This window comes from Cydia strobilella, chromosome 17 (assembly GCF_947568885.1).
Source record: "Cydia strobilella chromosome 17, ilCydStro3.1, whole genome shotgun sequence".
Taxonomy (NCBI): Eukaryota; Metazoa; Arthropoda; class Insecta; order Lepidoptera; family Tortricidae; genus Cydia; species Cydia strobilella.
Window position 1 is genome coordinate 14,595,487 of NC_086057.1, and position 24,571 is coordinate 14,620,057.

General features: G+C 37.6%; 1 protein-coding gene and 1 long non-coding RNA gene across 39 annotated transcripts in view; one reads left to right on the top strand and one right to left on the bottom strand.

Moving 5' to 3' along the window:
• LOC134748901 (tropomyosin-2) overlaps positions 1-22,960 on the bottom strand; it is a 37,874-nt gene extending 14,914 nt beyond the window's left edge. For 15 of the 38 annotated variants that reach the window (XR_010128441.1, XR_010128442.1, XR_010128440.1 and 12 more), the window contains exons 1-4: positions 11,652-12,380; positions 3,894-4,027; positions 1,458-1,575; positions 578-648 (exon numbers count right to left, since the gene is read on the bottom strand). Coding sequence is in view for 35 of the 38 variants with exons in the window: in XM_063683755.1 (XP_063539825.1) it covers positions 578-648; positions 1,458-1,575; positions 3,894-4,027; positions 11,652-12,365 (1,037 nt within the window). In the remaining 3 variants the exon portion in view is untranslated. Of the gene's footprint in view, positions 1-577; positions 649-1,457; positions 1,576-2,778; positions 2,897-3,893; positions 4,028-7,369; positions 7,861-11,651; positions 12,497-14,169; positions 14,296-14,693; positions 14,951-22,798 lie in introns of those variants that run through there. The other 23 variants (XM_063683767.1, XM_063683745.1, XM_063683765.1 and 20 more) reach the window with 19 other exon arrangements.
• LOC134748928 (uncharacterized) overlaps positions 1-24,571 on the top strand; it is a 448,425-nt gene that overhangs the window by 312,765 nt on the left and 111,089 nt on the right. The window lies entirely within an intron of this gene.

Sequence of the window (24,571 nt, forward strand, 5' to 3'; positions counted from 1 at the left end):
AGATGGGGCAACCCTTGTTTTGGTTATCTATCGGCACAGTGTCATTTAAGTCCAGTTACGGACGTAAATGACTCTGGACCGTAGGTACTTAAAAAAAGGCGGTGTTGCCACTTTAATGGAACAACACCTTATCGCCATCGCACATGGCAATTTTATGCAAAGATACAGCAAAGCAACGTATTCTGAGTATGTACTACTGAACTGATGTTAACACGCAATCTTCTGGGGCAACTTTATCTATGCTGTATTAATGCAAAAAGCCGTGTGCGATGACACTTAACGATGCAAATTAAATGTAAAAATAAATGTCTCGTACGCCGGCTCGACCTAGAATGGGACATGCAATAAAAAACAGTAAACCTATGTTAAAATACCAATGTAGGTAGGTCGGGTTACGGTGCGTTAGGAATTCTAATCAACAACCATGCAGAACGGCGCAAAAACTTGTCTCAGAATTCCCCTCTAGCTCTGTATTGCTTGGTATGCAAATTTGATTGCTAATTTAAAGGTGTTTTGATTTAATTTTCCTTGCAACCAAACAATATGAAGTGCGGGGGGTCCGAGATTGAAAACCTACGATTCGCCGGACTCCGCGCGCTCCTCCGCACGCTCCAAGTCAGCCTCTACCATGGCCAGCTTACGGGCCACCTGGACATCAAAACCCAAAAGTCAGCCATCGATATAAAAAAAACTCGAGTCCAACAGGCAGTCGCTGAGATCGAAATTAGGCAGGATATAATCAATTAATCATACTTAAATCTTGTCAAAAAAAAGACGTTATCAGTTATCACCTACTGCTGCTATTTATGAGTCATTTTATCAACTATATTTAATTTGATAATATTTGTAGCAATACTGAATAATTCAAATTGTTTGCAGTAAATTTATAGCTACATCAAAATTAAGTTACTGACGTGACTTTTTCCCGAATGTAAAACCACATTTTAAAAAAATATGTCTACACGTTGCGCGTTGGCAACATTTTTGGACATGAATTACAGTTGCTGAGTATAGTAATTACGGGTATCTTATCACGTTCGGTCTTGACGACTACGTATATGGAAGTAAAGCTTATGTAACGACATGCGACCGAAGCCTGTCGCGCCTTTTACGGCGAAAGCCAAGATCAGGCGACACGACACGACTCCTTCTACGGGACTGTGTCAGAGAAATTAGGACGGACCATCTGGCCACTGCATCTGTTTCCAATTATTGATATCTGTTTGAAAACCCAATCATCTGAAAACGTTATATAAAAGACGACGTCATGCTACAGAACACGTCAAATAGGGAATGTAACATCGTTGCTTGTTACTAGGTTGTATTATATGTTAGTGTCAAACAAAACTAAATTTGGATTAGTCTGAGTTACTGTTTGAGACATCAATGGAAGGGGTTTTCGAAGAGGAAATCTCCACACGTAGGTAAGCGCAACCCAAACGACATCGAATAAAGACCTCATCGTATTTCTTGTCGGCTTCCTCAGCGAGGAACCTGGCTTCCTTCAGCTGGTTTTCCAGGGCGTCCATACGCTCCTCATCAGTCAGGGACTTGTTCTCGAGGACCTTGCGGGCGCTACATCCAAAACAACATGAGTAACCAGAAAAATCCTAGCAAAAAACGTCTTTTTCTTTTGGGATTTGTACGTAAATGGATGAACCAAACGATTTCGAAGGGTGACCCAAGAGTTAAACATGCAACGGAAGGAACACACAAAGCGACTCGTCCGACTGGATACAGCTGTGAAGGAAATACTTTGCGACGAGCATTAACTTATATATCGAAACCGCAAATTGTAGCCATGACAGTTCTATTTCGAAACACATTGTAACCATCTTAGCTTTTTGGATTTTTTTTACAATTGCGGTAAATATAACTGTTAATGCCCATTACAAATTCTTAACACATAATGATCAGAAACAGTATTCTACGGAACGGTAAGACACAGTACTGCAAATTACATATAGGTATGTATTTTGCAACACTAAAGTTGACATTTAAAAACTTAAATAAGATAAGTATCTAAATGTCAAATATGACGCTATATAAGGCTATGCGAATTTTTATTAATTTTTAACCCATTGCACCGGCGAATACGGCCACAGACGCGCACGGTTACAATTTAACACGTTCGCGGACGGTAAGTGACGTCATGTGCCAAGGGAAACAAAAAACTATCCGAATGCTATAGCATTCAATGTGTTAAGAGGCGTTCAAAGGGTTAAATTCGTGTAGCATTATAACACAATACGAGAATGTAATGTACACTGAATACTTGAGTCACGACGACACTGGTGACATAACGCGATATAAATACATCAATTATTAGTAAATACGGCAGTTACATCATGTTATCTGCGTTTGCGATCATTGACAGATGTCTGGACGCATGATGGTCAAACAGTCATCACGACGAAGTATAGTGAGTAATAGTATTGAGTTTAACATTACATTCTTCACAACAGCTCATAAATACATTTGAATGTCATGTAAAATAACGGCACTCTGACCAGTCAGACTAGTGTTTTTTCTAAAGATTTACTAGTAGAGAACTGTATTTTTGAGCTCAGTTTTATACCTTAGTCTAATAATGACAAAAATATAGACAGACAGTAACTGAGACAGTATTGAACATGTGCGTAATCTTTCTAAAAGTACCAGAAAATAGAATTCCATAAAAAGGTAGGTTGATTAGCCGCCTACACTTTGAAAAATACTGTCCCAACGTTACTGATTGTTGTTCTATCTTGTTCAATAATGACGATGATAAGCGTTCACCTCTTCGTATTTTTTGTCCGACTCCTCAGCGATGAGCTTTGCCTGCGCCAACTGCGCCTCCAAAATGGCCACGCGGTCATCCTCCATGTTGGTTCGGTTCTCCAGCGCCTTGCGTATTCTGGTTAGTGCGGGGCCAAACACATGCGTGTTACAAACATCGATATCGATAAAGTGGCTTTTAAACACTATTTATTTTTTCATTTGGTCTAGAAATATGGTGGTTATGGGCGAAAATAAAAACGAAAGCACTCATGCACACAAAAACTCAAGGGCTAATCCATTTACAGTTGAATGGAAGCCATACAACAAGGTTTTATAAGAAATCACTGTCTGAGTCCGTATTTATTTTATATGTTTTGTAGGCATTTAAACCTTGTTGTATGGCTGCTCTTTAAAACTATTTGGAAAGGTGGCATTTCTTTGAGATAAGGTTTTCTGGCGCCAACATCTGTTTAGTCACTGTCACGTTCTTTGAAATCACACCAACTAACACTTGCAGTGTCAATGGTGACTTAAAACTGTTTTCGGATAGACACGACCGGTGACTAAACGAAATGCTGTTGCTTCGCTGCTACATCATATATAATATATATATCATATCATGTTATCTAGTAATTTTAAAATAATAAAATAAAGAATAAACGATTGTAAAATGGCGAAGGATTCACTCTTAATCTTAATCTGATAATGATAGCTAAAAATCCTCGTAAGTAATCAGAAGGCAAATATGTGTGTGTTTATTGTTTTCCTGCATTTAGGCAATTTTCTTGCAAGAGGCACCACTTAGTCGGTTGTAAGAAGGTTTTAATGGTGTTGGCAACTGACAGATGGCGGCAGCATAGGTTTTACCTGTGTCTTGTTTTATGGGATTTGGCTATATTTAAGGGCTAGCATTCAGGTTATAAAATAAAAATAATTTAACAGCATTCGTAAAACCTGTGCTGCCGCTATATGTAAAATACTTTGGCCAGCCACAAAACATATTTATGACAACCGCCAAAACGTATACTTGTGCCAGAAAATGGAACCTACTAACATGTCAATCTTGTCATAAAAAGACATATTTTTAGTCTACAGCTTACTTATACTCTCACTCATTTTGTTGTTTGACTCACCGTTCGGACTCATCGGCGGCCTGGCTGGCCTCCGCGAGCTTGGCGGTGGCGGTGGCGAGACGCTCCTCGGACCTCTCGAGGTCCTCCTCCAGCAGTTGGATGCGTCGGTTGAGGGCGGCAACCTCGGACTCAGCCTGGAAAGGAGGTTAATGGCTTAGTAACCTTAAAACATTTGTCTACTGTGTAGACCTTTACAATGAGCTGATGGGTCAAATATCTTTTTTAGTATTTAGTTAAAGGTTATGCTACTCTCTTGTAGACATCATAAAATAACCGGACTTAAAGCCTAATTTTATTACTTTATCCTTATAGGCACGTTAAAACCTTCTACTTCAAGTTGTATAATAAAGTATTAAAAAATGTATTCAAATCGTTAACTTTCATAATGTCCACAGAAAAACGCTGGTTTTCTCAAACGTTTTTGCCCCTGATGCTTGATACTGCATTAAATTTGAAAATCCAGTTTTTGGACACGGGTTTGGACTTTGGAGACATGACGCAGTTATACTAGGTACCTATAGTACGATACATTCATGTATTGTATTACCATAGCGCTTTCTCTTAAATCTCTCTATGGAAATGTAAGTTTAAGTACCTGTTAACCTACATATGGTAACTCCCAACTCCATAAATCAAAACTTTAGACATTCGATTACTAACCTACCTTACCCACAACGTAAAAGGGGCCTATGTTGAAACAGTAACCGAATACTATTGGCATTTATAGCGACAATAAACAATATCATTAACGAGTTGACATTTACGTCAATCTTTAAGTTACGAAAATATCCATTGCGCTTATTATACTAAATAAGGTAAACCTACCACAATCCTATAATTATAATCTTCCATACTTATAAGATACCTACTATCCAGGCAAATGAGCATGTGTAGAATTTTCCTTCACAGAAAAAGTAGACATGTTGCATAATTATTAATTGCTCCAATTTCATACAAATTAACAACGCTAGTCAGGCGTGTAGTATCGATAACCATAAACAATCGCGCGTGATGTATTACGATAAAAATATTTAAATTTACCGAGCGAAGAGAGCAAAAAGCTCAATAGATTCTAGAAATTGTTGCATACAAGATGCCTAGCGATTTTAGTGATTAGCGGTAAAGCAATTTCTTGCAAAAACGAACCTAGATAATTTCCCAATAGAAGACTTTTTTACCTTTGTAATAAAGTTCACGATTAGTCACTTATTGTGTTGTCAAACTTAACTAGACATTTCTCACCCTTATTACAATACAGTAAGGTGCAAGTGTACACATGTTTTGAGCATCGAAGCCTGTGCGTGTCCGTATTGCCAAAGTCGCATTGTTCAACGTCTACACAATACACGTGTTTCGAATTCACGGCACGACAGTAGCATACTGATCGCTATACTACCAACTGCCGAATTAGGACTGATTTATTCCAACCGACTGTTTATACAAAATTCCTTTTAAGGATTTTTCCACAAAAACATTCCTACAAGCAGTTTTAGCCGTTCTTTTTATAGGACGCGGACATTTTTTTCATGCATATAAACCCAGTATGGATGAAAAAAAAAATGATATTTTCCTTGGTACAATGTGTCAAACGGTCTTATTAATCTTAGTGACAATAACGATGGGATAATTTCACAAATTTGGTCCATATTAAATCAGAACTCTAGCAGTAATGCTGATCAGCTAGGATTGTTTACGTTAGGTATGTGACAAGTGTCGCGCCGATATATTCATGACATCACGCGTCCTTGCCCGCGAGGATGCGCTAACGAGTCCCAGTTTCTCCTCCTTTTATCCTGTGTCGTCATCCGTGCGTGGCCTCTATTTATAGACCACAGACAATCATCTTTTTAACTTTCTTTCAACCAATTAACCGAGGCAGTACGTAGAACGATCTGATAAAACCTGATCGGAGTCCGATTGAAGTAAAAAAGTTACACGTAAGCTCACATAAGTGTTTATTACCTCGTGACGCTGGACTGTCTAGTCACCTTGAACTCGAACATGGCTCTAATTGATGTTTAAGGCTATTTTATACACATTAATCAAATAGCCTGAGGTGGGGTCTATGAACTGAACGACGAAACGGTTTGAATGAACCTGCTCCCTTCGGCAGTTAGTTCCGGATGAGTCTTTCTGATAAATTTTAACATTGTTTAATTTGATGGTATTGGGAAACGTAGGGCTAATGGCTATTGATATGAGGACAATGGCAAGCCCAATGAATTGTAATACAATAGGCGGCGTACAGCCACGAAGGGCTTGTAAACGGTGCGCTACGATACGATTGTGAAATTTAATATACCTAAATAGTAACCAAAGCTTTACGATAGAACCCTCAAGTTCAACTAGTCAGGGTTAGACTTGAAATAATGTGTGTTGGATTTCTCAAACAAGAGACAGGTCAGACAGGTCAAAGTCGGCTCAGGAGCTTGTCAGCATGTCGAGTTATTTTGCATTTCTTACGAAGAATTTAATAAGTGTGAATGTTTTTTTCTGCATAAAAGCAGTATGTCAGTCATATGTCCCTTTTAATAGTGGAAGTATTGAGTCTTAATACTGCTTTTGCTTAGCCGGTCATGACATCGATGGCAGTTTAAAGTGTAATAACAACACTTAAACAGTTCAATGTTAGTTTTTACGCCCACGGTAAACGCGGTCATTACACATCTCTTAATTTGGGTTTGACTCATCCAACCTACCAAATTCATTTCACCTAATGTACCTTTATTGCCCAACTGTAAACGTCTTATCGCACGTCTGATTACACGTAAGCTGATAAGGCAATGTATTACATTCTAAGGAGATTGAAAATATGAAGAATGTGTATTTTGTAATTTGAATTTAAAGAATGGCAGGAGATAATTAAGCCGTCCATAGGTGTTGGCCGGTAGGGCATCGTCGCCGTACAGGGTTACGTCATACGGCGATAACGGCGAAGAGGTCGGACACGCCTTCCCGGCGCCAGCGGCCCTCCGAGGACGTCCGAACAGGAATGCAAAGGGTGCCGGCTCGCGGACCCGTCGTCGCCTCGCTCTACATGTGCCACAAAAGACCGGTACCTACCTATACGACCTCCAACGCAACCAAACCTGTTACGTGTAACATAAAAACCGCACGAACCATTCAACAGGCAATTATGTAAGGTTAATTTCACGGACTAAGGATAGATCTCGACAGACAATATACATTGTCGATAACATGTTTCTATTTTCAGGACATCACTAAATTTTAGGAACACGAAAAATATTTTCAGCTATCTCTTTTTCGCGAGATGAATCGGAAAGGGACGGAAGTATGCGTACGTCGCCTGCACACCTAAGTATGGCCGGACATTACTCACTATAGGTAGATAGTAACCGAACGTGATAACTTCCATAAGTTCCATATTTCCCTGTGATAATTGTGTCACAAATATTTACACATTGTAACTAGAATTACACAGAACACTATACACAGCAACAATACACAATTCTTACTTCTTCTCTCCGCATTATTTCCACTTGTAACCGTTTGTGATATTCCTCGCACTCATCCTTGTATTTCTCCATTTCCTCTTTAGTCTGGCGCATTTTCTTCTTCAAAACGTCCAGAATCGTTCCTTGCTGCATGTTTGTCGTCATTTTTATGCACTTTCGTGTTTAGATTACAAGCCTAAAAGCTAAAAACTAAGGACACCTCCGCTCGAGTCGCGAAAATGCCAACTGACTGGCTCGGTATCGCAGAGATGGGCGCAGCACGAATGAACACAGCCGGCGAGTAAGATGGCGGACACCAACCTCGGCGCACAACACAACTTTATCGCAATACTAATGACGTGCACTTTCGTGCATTCGACGATAACTAATAATCGGACGGAACCCACGGCGATAAAAATTAACACGAATCAAATTAGTAAATGAAACAACCACGCATTATTTCGAATAAAATGACTTTGACAGCACACAGACACGGCAAACGTCACGTCACTAAGCGATCGACCGTGCGACTAGCAGCACCACCTGTTACACATCACAGGAACTACATCCTGTAGGGTCAAAAGTGGGGTTTTGAAAGAATCCAAAATCATGGGATGGGTGAATCGGTCCAATGACCATACAACAAAGTGACCGGAAGCAGGCGATAGTTATGTACATGGTAAAAGGGCATTACTAGTAGTACATCAAATTTTTAACGTGGGAAAGAATTACCACAGCGGTACCTAATTTAGGAATAAGCCTACGTAATTATGATAGATAGATAATTATTTTAATTACATATGAGCAAAAATAACTGTTATAATTGAAGCCACATAAATGTTATCAACATTTATTTTATGACCATGGTTAAATTGAGACCCGTAACGCCATCTAGGGCTCTTCATCGGAACCTTCAAAGATATGCGGGCGACCTCAGCGCCCTCAACGGCAGCCGGCGTTAACCGGTATTAAGTAGGGTGACCGGGTAAGTAGCGGCAAACGCGGTGATGCCCGAATTTTGTAAGGTGACGTCATTTGGAAAGCATTATTTGGCTGTTTGAAAATTCCGTTAAGTAATGCTCAGACAAAGGATTTTAGTTCATTTTTTGTACTGACTTGTTGTTTTAACTGTTTACGCAACCTAGGTAGCATTGTACCCAATTAACAAAGTTTGTAGACATCTAAAATACCTACTCATAACCTAACCAGTTGCCGCTCTGCTAGTCTGTACTTCCTTTGTACAGGAAGTGATCAATTGTGTTCATTTGATGAACCTTATCCAAAATTTCAGTTGCAGTTTGTACTCGTACAGTCAAGGGCATAAATATATATACATTCCCAAAGTTTCAAAAATATGTACGCTCTTACACCTTAGAGGCGTAGACTATAAAGTCGTGTTCACATATTTTTAGCCATTTGTCTGGATCGATATTTTTGCCTTCTGTGAATTACATCTACCAACAAATTTCTAGTTCACATTTGTGAATTCTTTCACCTGAGGTATTCAATTATAATGTTTCTTTACTTATTTATACTTTAAAGTACAAAAGGCATTCTCTCTGCTAGTCAACAGTTGAGTTGCTTATAAGCAATGAGGATATAATAAGATAGAGCGGTACTGTCATAGTAAATTTTGTAAGCACTAAATTCACTGCCATCTATCGACATACTTTAAAAATGAAGATTTATAAAAATACGTTAAAATGTATTTAAATATGGATAAATGATTTTTTTATTTGCATTAATTATTTTTATATGATTTTGACCCATGTTCTTTCACTGGTATGCGTTAAAATTATAAATAACAAACGAAACAGTCAACGCCCTCTATACGAAAGTAGGCCAAAACTAGTGGCGCCATCTGATCGAGAATCAAATTTTCGTGATTTTCGAGGCACGTTTTTTCCTTAGACTGTATCCATCTATTACGGAGTTATATCTATCATATCTATCTTTGATATAAGTATGTATTATGTTGGTGGAGGAAAGATACATTGAAACTAAAGAAACCTATTTCAATTAGGTATTATTAAATTATATTGCAATTCATCACCATTTCTGTATAGCTGTAAAAACATACTAATGAGATATTATCATGTAGCCATATGTTCATCTGTATTAATGTGTACTCATAAGCCTAGCATTGCCTTACATGGACTTGGTTTGATACTCAATGCAACGACAGCTGGAGGCTTAGTCATCCAGTTATATTTATATATATTATAAGAAATATAAGGTCAGGTCATGCATGTCTTGCTTAACTATCCTTGTCCGCCATACCCATAGACATAATATATACAAGTAGTTATAGACGCGCCACCGAGCGACCGGGGGTAAGCGAAAGAATATTCATATAAAACTTGGGCAGCATAGGATTTTTTCTCTTTCACTTATAAATTTCGGTATTGATGTCACCCGGTCGGTGATAAGGACAAAGCATGGCAATATTTTCTCTTTCCTCTTATAGGAATCGCAATAAGACTATCTTTCTCTATCAAAGTGTCAGGCCCTTGTGCCCGATGGACTTACAAGGCTATAAAATGATGAATGATAGTTTTCAGTAGTCCATTTTTTACTGGAAACATTGCTCTGCTTTGAAAATACCTACATAGGAAGAAATGGAATTGATTTCATTTTCTGATACAAAAATTATATAAATAGGACTAGGACTTCAAATTGCCATAATATGTGTTTAGCCTGCCTCTCAACAAGTATACCTTATATGATAGAAAAACCAAACACCTTAGTTTGCTTTCTTGCTAAACTAAAATAATGTTTTAACAACTCGCTATAATGTTCTAATTTTGAAAAGATTGTAGTTATAATTGGTTTTTTAAATTAAATATATCTTTATAATTTAGGGGGTCAAATCTCCCCAGTACTCCTCTATCCTTTATATCCTCTGTGGTATAACTATAATTTCACTTACCTGTACATAGTGTTCATTTGTCTGTCATTTTTAATTGTCAACTCTCAGTCACTCAAAGGTTGACTGGAAGAGATCCCTTACAGGGATAAGTTCGCCTTTGTACATTGTATACTTTCTGTTTAATTGTATATCTTAACCTGTCTTATGTGCAATAAAGTGTTTACATACATACATACATTTGTTTTGTGTAGAGATCCTTATTCATGAGAAATTAGGTTGTGTCTGATACAGGACAAAGTCTTAAAAAAATTCCAAATTTATGGATGTGATTGCGTTTTGACGTCAGATAATTGTTTTATTTATCAAACAAGGGACACACTTTCAAAACCTTAACCCGACCTGACCTTTAATCTTTTTATTGAATATTATTAGCTAATCAGTAGGCTTAGCATGGAAGCGCTGCCACAGTATCTCGCCCATGAGATATATTACCTGTTCCTCTCTAATTAATACGGTTAGAAAAAGATGGGTTAGCCAATTGGCACGCAGGATACTTTTATGTTGCTCCTATCAATCTACTTGTTTAATGTGCCCAGCCTTCTGGGCACCCTACCGAGCGACTTCGAGTTGTGTTTTTTCGTTATAATTTTTTTTTATTAAGCCAAAAACCGAATTGTAAACAAGTCAATCTAAGTAAGTTGGAAAGCTAAGTATGTGAAAATGTATAACAGTTGTATAAGGCTTCCTCAACCAGCGGGTATAGAAGTGGCACTTACAACTGCTCACTGAGTATGTAATGTTGAATAATTTAGAAAGTTCCCCGCCCACACACAACTATGCTGTTTCATGTTACTAAACTGAAATGTGATCATTATAAAAAATAAAGAAAATTGAATTTGCTAATTAAATGGCATATGATTTGAATAAATAAGAATTTTAATACAAAGATGAACTTGATTTTCTGAAGTTAGGATGTTTTATCTAAGTAGCACAGAGAGATCTTATCAGATTAGCTCTTGTCCTTGTCAGATTCTAAATACCAGAGCACTTAAGATAAAATAAGTGAAAAGATGTACAACGCATAGTTAAATAGTTCGCAACTGTGAAATCAGAGGCCCCAATAAATTAAATCGTTGAATTAATTAATTACAGCGTTTAAATATTCCTAGTCTCTTATTCATAAAATGTAATCAAGCTTAAGGCCACGTGGTCGCGGCGACCGCAGCGACATCTGGCGAATATCAATGCAGTACTAAGCGTAAACATGTCAAACGAAATGTCAGGCTCAGCTGATCGGACGCGAGTGATGCTCGCCGCCCCGTTCAGCGTCAACATTCCGCCTCATCCCGTGTAAAAATAGTTCTGGCGCAGTTGGCCGCCCAACTCGCGAGCGCGGCCCACCGATAACTCAACTCAAATAATATAGGACATTACCCTTTTCAAAGCAGTGTTTTTGATATTCTGCAATTCATTCTTGATGATCGAAAATTTCATCATCGTGTCTGATGAAAATATTGAGCTGCCGAAGGCCAGGCCCGGGTAGTCGGCGCAGCGCCGCCGCCTACGGCTCTCTCGCTCCGCCAACACCTCCGTACACACGCTGGTGCACCGCAGCCGGGCCAGCTCCGCCGTCTCCGGATCATCGTCTGACGCGTCCGTGAGCGCGGGGACCTCTGCACCGTCTCCCGCCGACCTCTCTTCTTTATTAGAAAAATCATCATCCGAACTTTCGCGCAATTCTACGCTCGCTATTATTTTATCAAATTCATCTTCATCGTCAATATTCGAAAATCCCTCTATTACGTTTCGATTCGAAAGTGTATCGTCACCGTACGTCCTTGTCACTTGTTGAGATTCACTAACACTATTGACACAAGGCACAACATCGTCTGTTTGGCTGTGTAAGGTCACTTGTTTGGACGGATCAGTGTTCGCGTTTGTGGGGGCGGGCGCGCGATCGCCCCGGAGCCGCGGGTGGTGTTGGTGCCCCCTGCGCCGCACGGGGGTGCGCCCGTGGGCGTGGGGCGCGGACGCGGACATTTCTGCTCTCGGCGCGCTCCGGCCGCGCTGGCTCAGGCGGCCGCCATGTTGACTGGCGTCTGCATCGTCTCGCCGCGCGCGGCGCTGCCGTCGCCACTCTGCTGCCATCTTTTGTTTAACTTTCCGATCTGCTTTACCGACCGAGCGGAAACTTTTTGTTTACACTATGGCGCGCGAGTTCTAAAAACTTCTTTTGTTGATACTACAGAAATTATTATTATTAGACCGTTTCAAGTAGTTTTACCGAAATACATTTTACCAGATTGGTGTTTAATTGTAAATAATGTGAAATGAGACTAAAGAATTCAATCACTCGATCAAAGCGATTGATTGAGTCGTTAGAAATCTCACTCATTCAGAAGCCACGTCGATGTAAGCGCGTCTATTTTTACCGAAACACCGGGCATCGGCCCATATTAGGTGTCAGACGCTGAAAATAACCCCGCGAGCGTGTAGCCCCCCTGGAGCGCGTATTAAACTACGTTAGGCACCGAACGGCATCTTGTAACTACTACTAAACGCTGAAAGTCGGTAGTTGGCAAACAATTTTGCTTCTGTCATCCAGCGTCATCTAATTGTCATTGTCATCGAACGAAATAGATTCGAACGTTTTTATCACTTTAGAATTAAAGTTTACGTTTGCGTAGCCACTTGCTGTAGGTAACAATTATCTGATAATGATAAACGATAAACCATAAACACAACAATATTATGCTACACCCAAGATTTAATTAGGTTAATAAAATATTGGTGCCTAGGTAAATTTAACTCAAAGTAGGTTACTAAGTTACTATGAATGAATGACAAATTCTTAACACCGTATAAAAATTTAAATACCTACGTTCGTACTTTTGTAACTATTTTACTAGGGTGAAGAACATACAGTCGAAGGCAAAAATATCGATCCAGACAAATGGCCCAAAAATATGTAAACACAACTTTATTGTCTAAGGTGTAAGAGCGTACACATATTTTTTGAAACTGGGAATATATATTTATGCCCTTGACTACATATTTGTTAAGGTTTACTTTATGTTGGAGATAGTGCAAGTACTGAACAAGCAAATTACCTTGAACTCTAAATGTATCATCACTTAAAATCCGTGGTCGTACAAGAGTTGACGTTCCGTGTTTAAACCTAGGAAGGTATTTTGATTTCTATCGCGCAATAGAAAAGATAAGATCGTTTATGTAGCTTCAGATACCATAGTTAAAAAATACATCGAATTTAAGTTTTTCATACAAAACTTGTTTTTGCTCTATTTCGTTTGTTTTATAAATTGGACCTATATAAACTAATTACAGACCTAGATATACCTTATGTCATTGTATGTGCAAAGTTTCATTACAATCCAAAACGTAGTTTTAAAATGAGAACGAAACTCCGTTTGTATGGGAAGGTGAAATTCGGCCGAGCTTGCCGGGGACTCTTAATGGCCGTTAACTCCTTTCTGACTACTGAAAAATTGAGAATCGTGCTATCAATGGAATAAATCCTATGCGTCTGTTTAACTGTGGACTGAAAAAGCGACCCTAAGGGTAGTAACCCTCAGGATGAATTTGCCTGGATGTTTTATGATATTTTGTAGTTAGCAGTCACATAGCGTATGTCATAGGGTCAATAGGGCCAAATCCGTCTGCGGAAAATACTGTACACGAGCGTAGGTATTTATTTATTCAATTTTTTTTCTTTCAACTGTAGAACATAGAGCCCATCTGCTTTAGACTGGTGGAACTAAAAGCAACCGCCGCTTTGTCGATGAAGTTAACATCGTATACTATTGTTGAAAAAAAAACGCTCATGTACGGAATATCCCACAGACGGATTTGGCCACGTTGACATATAACTTTTCCAGTCCTCGGAAACTATGGTTATAATTCTGCCAGGTCATAATGTACACAATGTACTCACGTTCTGCAGAGCCTTCTCCTTCTCTTCCAGCTTGCCGTTGACCGTCATGAGGGACTCCTGGGTCTGGTCCAGGTCGTTCTCGATGGCCTGGATCTTCTTCTGGAGCTGGCGAGCCTCTTCCTCGGCCTGTAGGGAGAATTTATATTAATGGATACATTTTTATTTTAAAACGACATACGGTTCGAAAGACCATTTTCTTTAAAGATTGTTGCAACGTTACAAAACTTTATAATTGAAACGTACTTATACAGTACCGGTCAAAAGTTTAAGTACACCCTTTGTTTTCGGTACAAATGAGTACTTTTGTGCTATAATTTTTTGCAGTTCGGATGTCGAAATTTGTTTCAAACTGATCCGTTATTGTTTCCAGAGATGTGTTTGATTGGTCAGCGGTTTTCTGTGTTGGTCAGACACAATTTACGTACATTTCTAAACAACTCATTCCCTAAAATATTTCGCACATGAGCGTGCGGTCCAGCGCGTTGTCCTTCTCCATTCATCGCCTGCATCTTCTATGAGCCTACCTTCTCAGCGCGAAGGTTGGCATCCTTGGCCTGCTGCTCGCACATTAGCGCGCGGTCCAGCGCGTTGTCCTTCTCCATTCATCGCCTGCATCTTCTATGAGCCTACCTTCTCAGCGCGAAGGTTGGCATCCTTGGCCTGCTGCTCGCACATGAGCGCGCGGTCCAGCGCGTTGTCCTTCTCCAGCTTCATCGCCTGCATCTTCTTCTTGATCGCGTCCATGGCGGCGGTTTGTTTTGTCTATTCCCTGGGTCAAAGTCTATGGAAAAGGAAAATAATAAATTTTGGCCGTAAGATTAGGTCATTTTAGTACGATTGTTTGAAACATGTTTGAAACTTAGCCAGAAGACATTTTATGAAAATATAAGAAGTTTTTTCAATCTTTCAACGGTATTACTATGGTGGTTAGTAAGGTAGGTAGTGCAGTTAAAAAGTAGTTTAATCGACATCTCATTGTTATTTAATGAAACTGGTCCCTAATCTTCTTTAAAACGGTAATCAAACGGATTGTTCGAAAGGAATGCGTTTTAAGCCTGCTCGTGATAATCTGATGATACCAGCTTTCTTTACATTTACAATGCACTCAATGTAGTGTAAGCTAATGCATCGACTACTTACGACGTTATCTCTTAAATAAGAGGTGTATATCGTTTTCTTTTGTTTTTAACGAAATCATAATGATACCTACCAACATTTTTTTTGTACCACGTCGGTGGCAAACAAGCATTGACACTGAACTTAAAAATAACTTCTAGGTCGTGTGCAATATTTGTACAAATGTAAATTGTGGAGAACGTAAAGAGAACGTATAGTAGTTATAATGTTACTGTGCTGTGCGATACACTTGACGACCTGTCTGGCCTAGTGTGTAGTAAAAGTAAAGTAACTCTGCCTATGAAGCCGATGGTCCCGGGTTCAAATCCTGGGAAGGGCATGGATATTTGTATGGGTGTTTTCTATGTATTTAAGTATTTATATATATATTATATCTTTGTCTAAGTACCTACAACAAAAGCCTTATTGAGCTTACTTTGGGACTTAAGTCCATTTGTGTAATAATGTCCTTTAATACTTATTTTATAATTATTTATTTTTTATACACGAATTAACGTGTCTTTTGTAAATTATTTACCTATTTACCATGGACGCGCACTAAATAAAATTTGTTAATTTTGTTTCAGGAAACTTCACATTTTTACCACCATTTAACCAATTAACTTATACAAAAATATCACACACACGCCAACATCCAGGGCACAAATGTGCCAACATAGTTCTTACTTAGTGTGATGATTGATGATTTGATGATATTATGGTAGTGTTCTTAACGTGGAAAGGATATATGGCGTAATTAAACCAATGTTGGAAAATGATAAAACAATTACAGGTTACAGCGAGAAATCCGTAATTTAAACTGTTTCCAGTTATTAAAGGCTCACGGTGTAAGTTTTAGTGTGTAAGTGTAAGTGACGGTGTAAGTGTAAGTTAACTTTAAGCATAAGCTAGAAAATATTAATTTATTTTAAAGCAACCCATTTCATTTAGGTACAACCCGACGAGATTACCGCTACCAAGCCTTACTTTCGAGCTCTCAGTTAAGAAATGTAAAATAATTTTAAAATGGCAGGTTATTTTTAGCTCGGGTACGTTGATCTTGAAACTTGACCGAGCCGTTGCAAACCATAACTCACGCTTGTTCGGTTGAGTAGGGTCAGCGGTCGTTGGTGGGGTTTGGAGTTGGACAGAGGTGTGTTGGAGGCGTATGATTTGAAAAAATATTTTTCTACTATAGAATATTTTTCTATTTTAGATTTATTTAGTCTTATTTTAGTTTAGTTTTTAATTATAAAATAAAACTATAAAAACGTATATTGAGTTCATAACACATCCCGACGTTTCGAACCCTTTACAGCGTTCATGGTCAACGGGTGACTGAGGAAAAGCTACAAAGTGCAAAAATACCCACATGAAATAAATAATGAACCATCATAGACTATAAACTTTAAGGCTGGTTGTACATGCAAAAAAATAAATTTTAATTAAAGTTTTATTATTGTAAAAAATACTAATGTATAAGGTTGATAAATAAATATTTTACCGAAAAAAATATGAAATTTGCTTCTAAAAATGCGCAATATTTTTGAGGGAACTCAGCGATCACTTTTTTTTCCTTTTTTTTAGTCTGTTTGTTGTTTTGTCTAGTGTGTTAGTATGTCTCACCACAGTTTAAATTAAATTTTGCAGATAGATTAAATGACACCCGTAGCAAAAAGTCTTTTGTTAATAATTTATAGCTTTTTCTACTCGTCGACTGTAAAGGCCGTAACGTACGTACGTAAAAGTAAGAGCGAGAAAGCGACATCTCTTTCTCGCTCTTACTTATGGGTGCCTCGTACAATGACCTTGGTGCGGTGCGATGGTGTGGTACGGCCATAATGGTTGAATTAAGATTTCAGAATTTGACCCCGTTTATAAACGGGGAAAATAGGCGATAATTTTGAATTTGTCATCTTGGGCAATATTATTACCTAAATGATCCCAATCATTTTGAATTTTTTGCATTTAATCTTTCGCAGCAAATGAACCTGATAATGGGTTCTCTAACCCTTAGGCTATTCCACAAACAGCAGTAGGTATTCTCAATGAGAAAGGGAAATATTATTACTTATTTTAACCTTACACATTAGTGTTCTTATTACCTACCCATTATTTACGGTTGTTGGTAGGTTCAATGAGGCCGGTCGATGCATTTTCCTACTAATGGCGCCAGCCTAGGTTCCTGCCAATCCTATGCATACCTAGTAGTACCTATAGTAGCCTGGATGCCCTTTCAGCCTTCTTATAACAAAACTAGACACATGTAAAACCTATGCCAGCGCCATCTATAAAAAAAACCTTTGACAGTTGCCAACCCCATTGCCCCGAGCGACTTTGAAGAGAAGCATTACAATATTTCTTTTACTGAGGTGTGCCAATAAAGAGTATTCTATTTATTTTGATTACGAACGTCACTTTATGAATAAGTCCTTTGGAATTATGAGAAAAAATACCCGAACAATTAAAATTTTCCACAAAATATGCAGTCAACGGAGATGATTCATAAGAAAGCAATTTGAACCGTGAGTCAACTAACATACTTACAAAAAGAAAACAGGATGGTCACAGTTCGGTCGGAGGCAACTGATTTTTTCACACCATCCAATAACGAATGTTTTATCAATGATTCATTAATTTAATTATACCTTTATATTAAGTAAGGTCAATGCGGCCAAATCCGTCTGCGGAAAATTCCGTACAAGAGCGTGTTTTTACAACTGTTAGTATGTTACTGTGGGTCAAATCTTGAGAGCTAAATTTGACCCACTTCCCGATTTCCTGCACTGAACTCTGCACTTTGAATATTACCTTCATATTCAAAATAGGTACGAATTCTTTTGAAACGAAAAACATAAAAAAATTACCTACACCGTGTAAACTGTAAATGAAAGACGAAAAAATATTTAAACCAGATTTTTTAATTTTTATACTACGTCAGTGGCAAACAAGCATACTTACAGCCCGCCTGATGGTAAGCGGTCACCGTAGCCTATGGACACACTTATATATTATCCCTAATTATTTTTTCGATTATTTTCTAGCACTTTTCTAGCAATCGCAAAAATTGCAGGCTAACAGACAATAAATTGTAAGCCAGTGTAAATAAATAACCGATTGCTTTAAAATGTTAAAATTTAGGTTGAGCTTTCTTATACGTTTTACCTAGTTAGGTTTCAACTAAAGGTTTCCGACCTAAATTAAATACCATCGTCCGGACTCCGGGCATCGTCTATCGAGGAAGTATTGACACACAGAGTGCCACACTGTGGCCCATTTCCATTCGAAAATTAGATTTAAATATACAATGCAAAACCTAACATATTTCCGGTAAATATTAACCTTTATTCCTAAATGCACTAGAATCGTATCAAGATGCACAGTTCAAGTCCTCATTTTTGATAATTGAGGGTTCCTTAACCGTCGATGCGATGCAGCATATCGATCAAATAGTATCGTTACTTATCGTTGGCATTTGAAACATATATTCTTTTTAAATGTTGCCGATCTCTAAAAAAAGGTTTTTTTTGGAATTCAACCCTGAAGGGGGTGAAAATGGGGTTGTAAGTTTTGGATTACTACCATAGGAAGTTGCGAGTAAAGGCTAGAAGCACATATAAGTAGCTAAATGAGCACGTCAGTAAGAACTGAGAAGGAATGTCATAAGCCTTAAATCACAGGCCGCGCTGGACCGGTTTCCGCAGTGGTTCTCAAACTCAAAAGATTGTTATAATGTTAAATACACAAACAATAGGGTAGAAGAAATTAACTGATCCTCCGTCCAGAACTTCAAATCGTTCAGATCACTTAATTTGCTGAGAAGCAAGTTTCTTTTATGGAAGAAAAAACTGCATTTGCCGATTTTGGAAAAAATCTCAATGAAATCCCGAGTGGATTAGGTGACCAATAATAGATTTTATCTCGTTGAAATTAGTTTAGTTGAAGTAACAAATGTAACAATTGGTCAGTAAATCATTAAAGTTATTATTATTTCTCTTCAGGCTCTTATTTTGATCTAATTACTCTTTATCAACACCAAGAATATTAAATTTAGGTATGGAGTCAGGACTGCCAGGAGTAAGTAATTTGAATCTATACCATTTTTTTCTTGCAGGACTACACATGTTGCATGTACTCGGATTATAATATTTCTTAAACGCGATGGCTATACGAAAATAATGGTTCCAATCTTTTCTGGATGAAGATTTACAAGAACAAATTAATTTATTGTCTTGTAAATCTTCATCCAGAAAAGATTTGGAACCATTATTATCGTATAGCCATCGCGTTTAAGAAATATTATAATCCGAGTACAGTAAAAGCACGTCCGTATGCCGTGACGATTGCATCTTTTGCATTCCTTCCGTGCATTATGCCTGTTTATCTGCATACGTTTGATGTTTATCGTTATATACACAAGATTGTTGATAAAGATTCTAATATTAGGATTGCCACATAGTTTTCTTAGAAAATTTCATCTAGGTTGTTATGTAGGTAACTAGGTATCAGGCTCTAATAAACGTTCATAAACAAACAAGTACCGTACCGGCCAATAATATATCACGTCCATGTTTTTACGGTAGAACTTTTTAGGGTTCCGTACCCAAATGGTAAAAACGGGACCCTGTTATAGATAAAATGTTCTCTACTGAGCTCGTTCACTTACCTGTACTAACAATGGCATTCTGTTAAACAAAAGCCATTATTTCTTTTGTTTGAGCGCGTGGCCATTGTGCCTGAGCGCGTGGCCATTGTGTGTGAGCCTCAGGCACAAAGGCCACGCGCTCGCACAAAATAAATAATGGCTTTTGTTTAACAGACTGCCATTGTACCTATTAATACAGGTAAGTGAACGAGCTCAGTAGAGAAATTTTATCTATACTAAGACTCCACTGTCCGTCCGTCTGTCACCAGGATGTATCTCATGAACCGTGATAGCTAGACAGTTTAAATTTTCACAGGTGATGTATTTCTGTTCAATCTACAAACTAACCTATATTTTTTAGGTACTCTATACATGCTCATACAAAAAAAAACACAAAGGTGATATATTATTGGTGGTACTGTACTAAATCCGGTGTTGTTTCAAAATAGTTTTTTAAATATATCAAGGGTATAGAAGTTAATTAATAGTTTTAGTGTTTAAAAAAATTAACTCAGCCATCATCGTCCAACAGCTAGTACCTATTTGCAGTTATACAGGCTGTAAGCAGATAACAGGCAAATATTCTAGTAAACAATGGTAAATTAAGATTATTTACGTCTAGCATCAAACAATTTGATATTGTTCGTCTTCAATGTTAGGTAGTAATAAAGATATATTAATTTAATAAATTAAATTACTATGCATTGTGTGCAAATTCTCTTGAAGTGTTGTCATTGTTTCGCGCTGACGACTGACGCAAGACGCTGCACTAATTGGCCACCGTCCAAAAAGTACCCAGTTAATGGCTACTTGTCCGCTAACAATTATCTATTTGTGTTTAGTTATGGTCGATTACAAATTCCGCCCTAATTACGAAGATTGATTGGTTCGAGCTAAAGATGATTGCGAGATTCAAGGTCTGTCTTGCGTCCAAATGCGTTGTTGATAAAATTAAATGGTAATTTCACTTCGGAGGATGAATTCGACACGGACCATGAATTATTTTATTAAGTAGTGGTATTTCTGGTAGGGACTTTTATTTTAATTTTTATGTTTACTTACTCCGTTGGCTCAGCGATCTTAAATGCAACAGAAGACAGCGCAATTTTTATTGTTACTTCGCTATAATTTACATGCTGTGGATTTTTAAAATTCAATATACTAAAAATGCAGTTATCGTAGTAATCATTCGCCTAGTTATTAAGCTTTAACATTTATCTTCACGTATTATTTCCAGCAACTTTTAAAGTTTCTTTTAATCCGAAAAATTAAGGTCAGGTGTATTTAAATTAAGTAATGTAATAAACTTTAATAATAAAGAAAGCGTCGCGGTTGAAACCTCGATCAACTTTTAGCTTCGGTCCTCAAGGGTAAATATTTTCCGGTATTTCAAGTGTTTCACGTTGCAATAATTATAATTAAGTTTTTTCGAGAGACTACAGATTCGTGTTCAAAAAGGTGTGTAAAAAGCTCCTAGAGATTAACAGCTTAATTCCAATAGTTGACAGCAGGCCGTTGGTCACCTCTCTTTCCATCTTGAAATTAAAATTGAAGTTGGCAAATATAAAGTTAAGATTTTGCAAAGGTGACACGTGACATCCCTAAAGTTCCTGCTTTATTTATGAAATAAAACTATTTAAACGGATTATATATATTGGAGGGTTGACCACGAATGCTGTAAAGGGTTTAAAACGTCGGGTCGGAATGTATTTTAAATTCATTTGATAGGCTATATAAGTTTAAATTGTTATATTTATTATGCTTGTTTACTGGCGTTGACGTAGTGGTATATAATACACCATTACGGTTATCCATAACGGGCATTGATTTTATCGCGACTTATTACAACTTAATGAAACGTGTTGCCCAAATTGGGAAGGTGAGCGTACCTGTTGTGCTGAGTATTATGTCAAGGCAGAATGTATTCATGTCAAAGTCTTTAGGTTGGTTGTAAAAAAAGTAAGTACTCGTATATACGTAGGTATAAAAAAGTACGATGCCTATCGATCGGTACCGGTCGCCATCAAAAATCATAAAAGATTTTAAACTTTTAACATACCTAGTAAATATTATCTTAAATGTCGAATAGATTTATTCGTTCATACAGTACAGAGGTATTAAACTTTAATTTAAATTATAATTCCCAATTATGTGTTCTAAGTTTTATTTACTCAATCGAGTACAAACAAATTAAACGTTTACACCCAACCTAATTAAATACATATTTTTCGTGGAGCTGCATTTGATTGAAAATTGAAAAAGTATTCAGAATATTTCTTTCATAAAATTTCCCCTCGATATCCTGATTTACTGGCATCTAAAATTAACTCGGCTGAAAAAAAGGTTTATCTACCGCTCCGCGCATGCGTCTATCGCCCCCGCTCCTCGCTCGCTCATCATTGGCCGACGTTCTGGCCGGCTGCCAAAAGCGCGGCAAAACTTCGGCATAGACAGTTTCTATTGGTCGCCCGAAATGTAACCAAGCACCGCGGTATTCAAAAATAGAACGGGCGATTACAAAACTTCTGGCCGCTTTCCTGGACTAATTATTGAAATACCGCTTATAAGTTTACGAGCTTTAACTATTTATTTTACTTAATGCTATACATAAATAATTATACATAAATAGATACTAAAGAAATGAATAAGATAAATACAAATTAAATGTCAAGCAATTAGCGCAAACACCGGCACTAATTTCGCATTATTTTTTTGGCTTTTAATAACAAATTGTAATCATCCAAAAATCAAAATCAATTTTTATAATCCTATAATATCCTGAATCACTGCACTACCTACTTACCACCAACACGTTAATTAAAAAAAAAAACACTTTTTTTTCACGAACACTATGGCACGGTTACTTACATGTCGAGTCGACGCGAGCTGTGGTGCGACTGGCGAGTTGGCGGCGCGCGGTTACTGGTGTCGCCTTACGGCCGCGTAAGGAGATGGCGATCTTCCCCGCTCCGAGAATAAGTGTGAAGAAAAGCCTTCCGAATTGCGATTAAGTTGGCAATTGGGATCTGCAGAAAGCTCTCTCTTTGATTACAATGATGGAAATCTCAATGTCTCGGAAATCTGACTTTAAGAGCATCAAAGCTAGCGCTCTCAAATGTAATGGCAATAATTCCTTCTCGTATCGTACAAACCTGCTATTTAACAAAAAATAGTTATTTTTACAAGGGGGCAAAGTTGTTGATACCCGAACAAGCGAAAAATATTTTAAAATTGAATTAAAAAGTGGAATTGTGAGCGTTGCGAGGGTTTCAAAGCACGAGGGTTAAACAAATTTTGCCCCCGAGTGAAACAAAAATTTTCACTAGGTACACCAACCCGAAGAAAATATTAACTTTTTTTATTAACTAAGATAGGTATCAAACAAAACCAAATCCAAATGAACGCCATTAAGTTTGTCCTAAGCATTCAACTTTTAGGAATGAGGTCGGAAGACATGTAAAAAACATTTTATATATTTGCTGACATATTTTTTTGCTGACACATATTTTTATTTTGTAAATTCCAACTGTCCTAAATTAAAAAAATATATAGAAGGGTTCCTAAGATCATCAATCTTGCAGCTATCTACTTTTGACTCGACCCATTAAAATATTCAACCTGTATAGTAAAATTTTCTTTTTGTGAAGGCAAAATTTCATATACGTTACCTACGTTTCAATCTAGTCTTAAGTTATGCAATGCACCTAATTTAATTTCAGATACAAATTAAAGGGTTAATGATATTGCGAATTATTTTTCCCCTCACTAGCTCGGAAAGTTGTCGTTTATCCTTCAATACAAGCAGGGAAAAACGCGTTTTATCCACTAGTGGGGAAAGTAATTTGACCTTGGATGGAGCGTGTTTAAGTAGCTTGACAGATAACAAAACGTAAAACGCTCATGATAATGGTTCGTTCGATATTAATTATCATTAAATAAATGGTTTGAGAATCTAATAAAAAATACCAAATTTAGCTTTATTTAATGATTTTAGGTCATAAATCTTAAAATTCCATAAGAAACGTTTGTTTTTTTATAATGATGTTAAATACTGAACGCACAAGTTGAGTCGATGCAATTTCAAAACGCATCGTTGACATTTCATACATCAGAAATGTCAACATTGTCAACCTTTTCTCACCGACTCGCGTAAAAATAGACAACTTCCAGAGTTTTCTGTTATAATATCGTAAAGAAATGAGTGATTCCAGTGATGAAGATGATCTAACGCCTGTGGATGTTGCACTTTCCTCGCTATAGTGAGGTGAAAAGTTTTGTGTTACACACGGGCGCAAATGTATTTTACTTCTCGTGTGTTGAAACACTCGCTACGCTCAGGATTCTATTTTAGAACCACTCGCTTCGCTCGTGGTTCACCTATAGAATCCTTTCGCTTACTCGTGTTTCAATTCTACACTCGCGGGTAAAATACAACTTTGCACCCTTGTATAACAAATAACTATTCCCATTTAATAAACATTAAACATTTTCCGTTCGTATATAAATAATATGGCCTTAGCCTGAAAAAGGCTTAAGGTTTTTCCATAAATAATTCTGTGTTTAAATTGTGTTGTCTTCAAGGAAAATAATTAATAACAACTTCAACGTATTCTGAATTCCTCCGAACCCGCTGCGCTGACC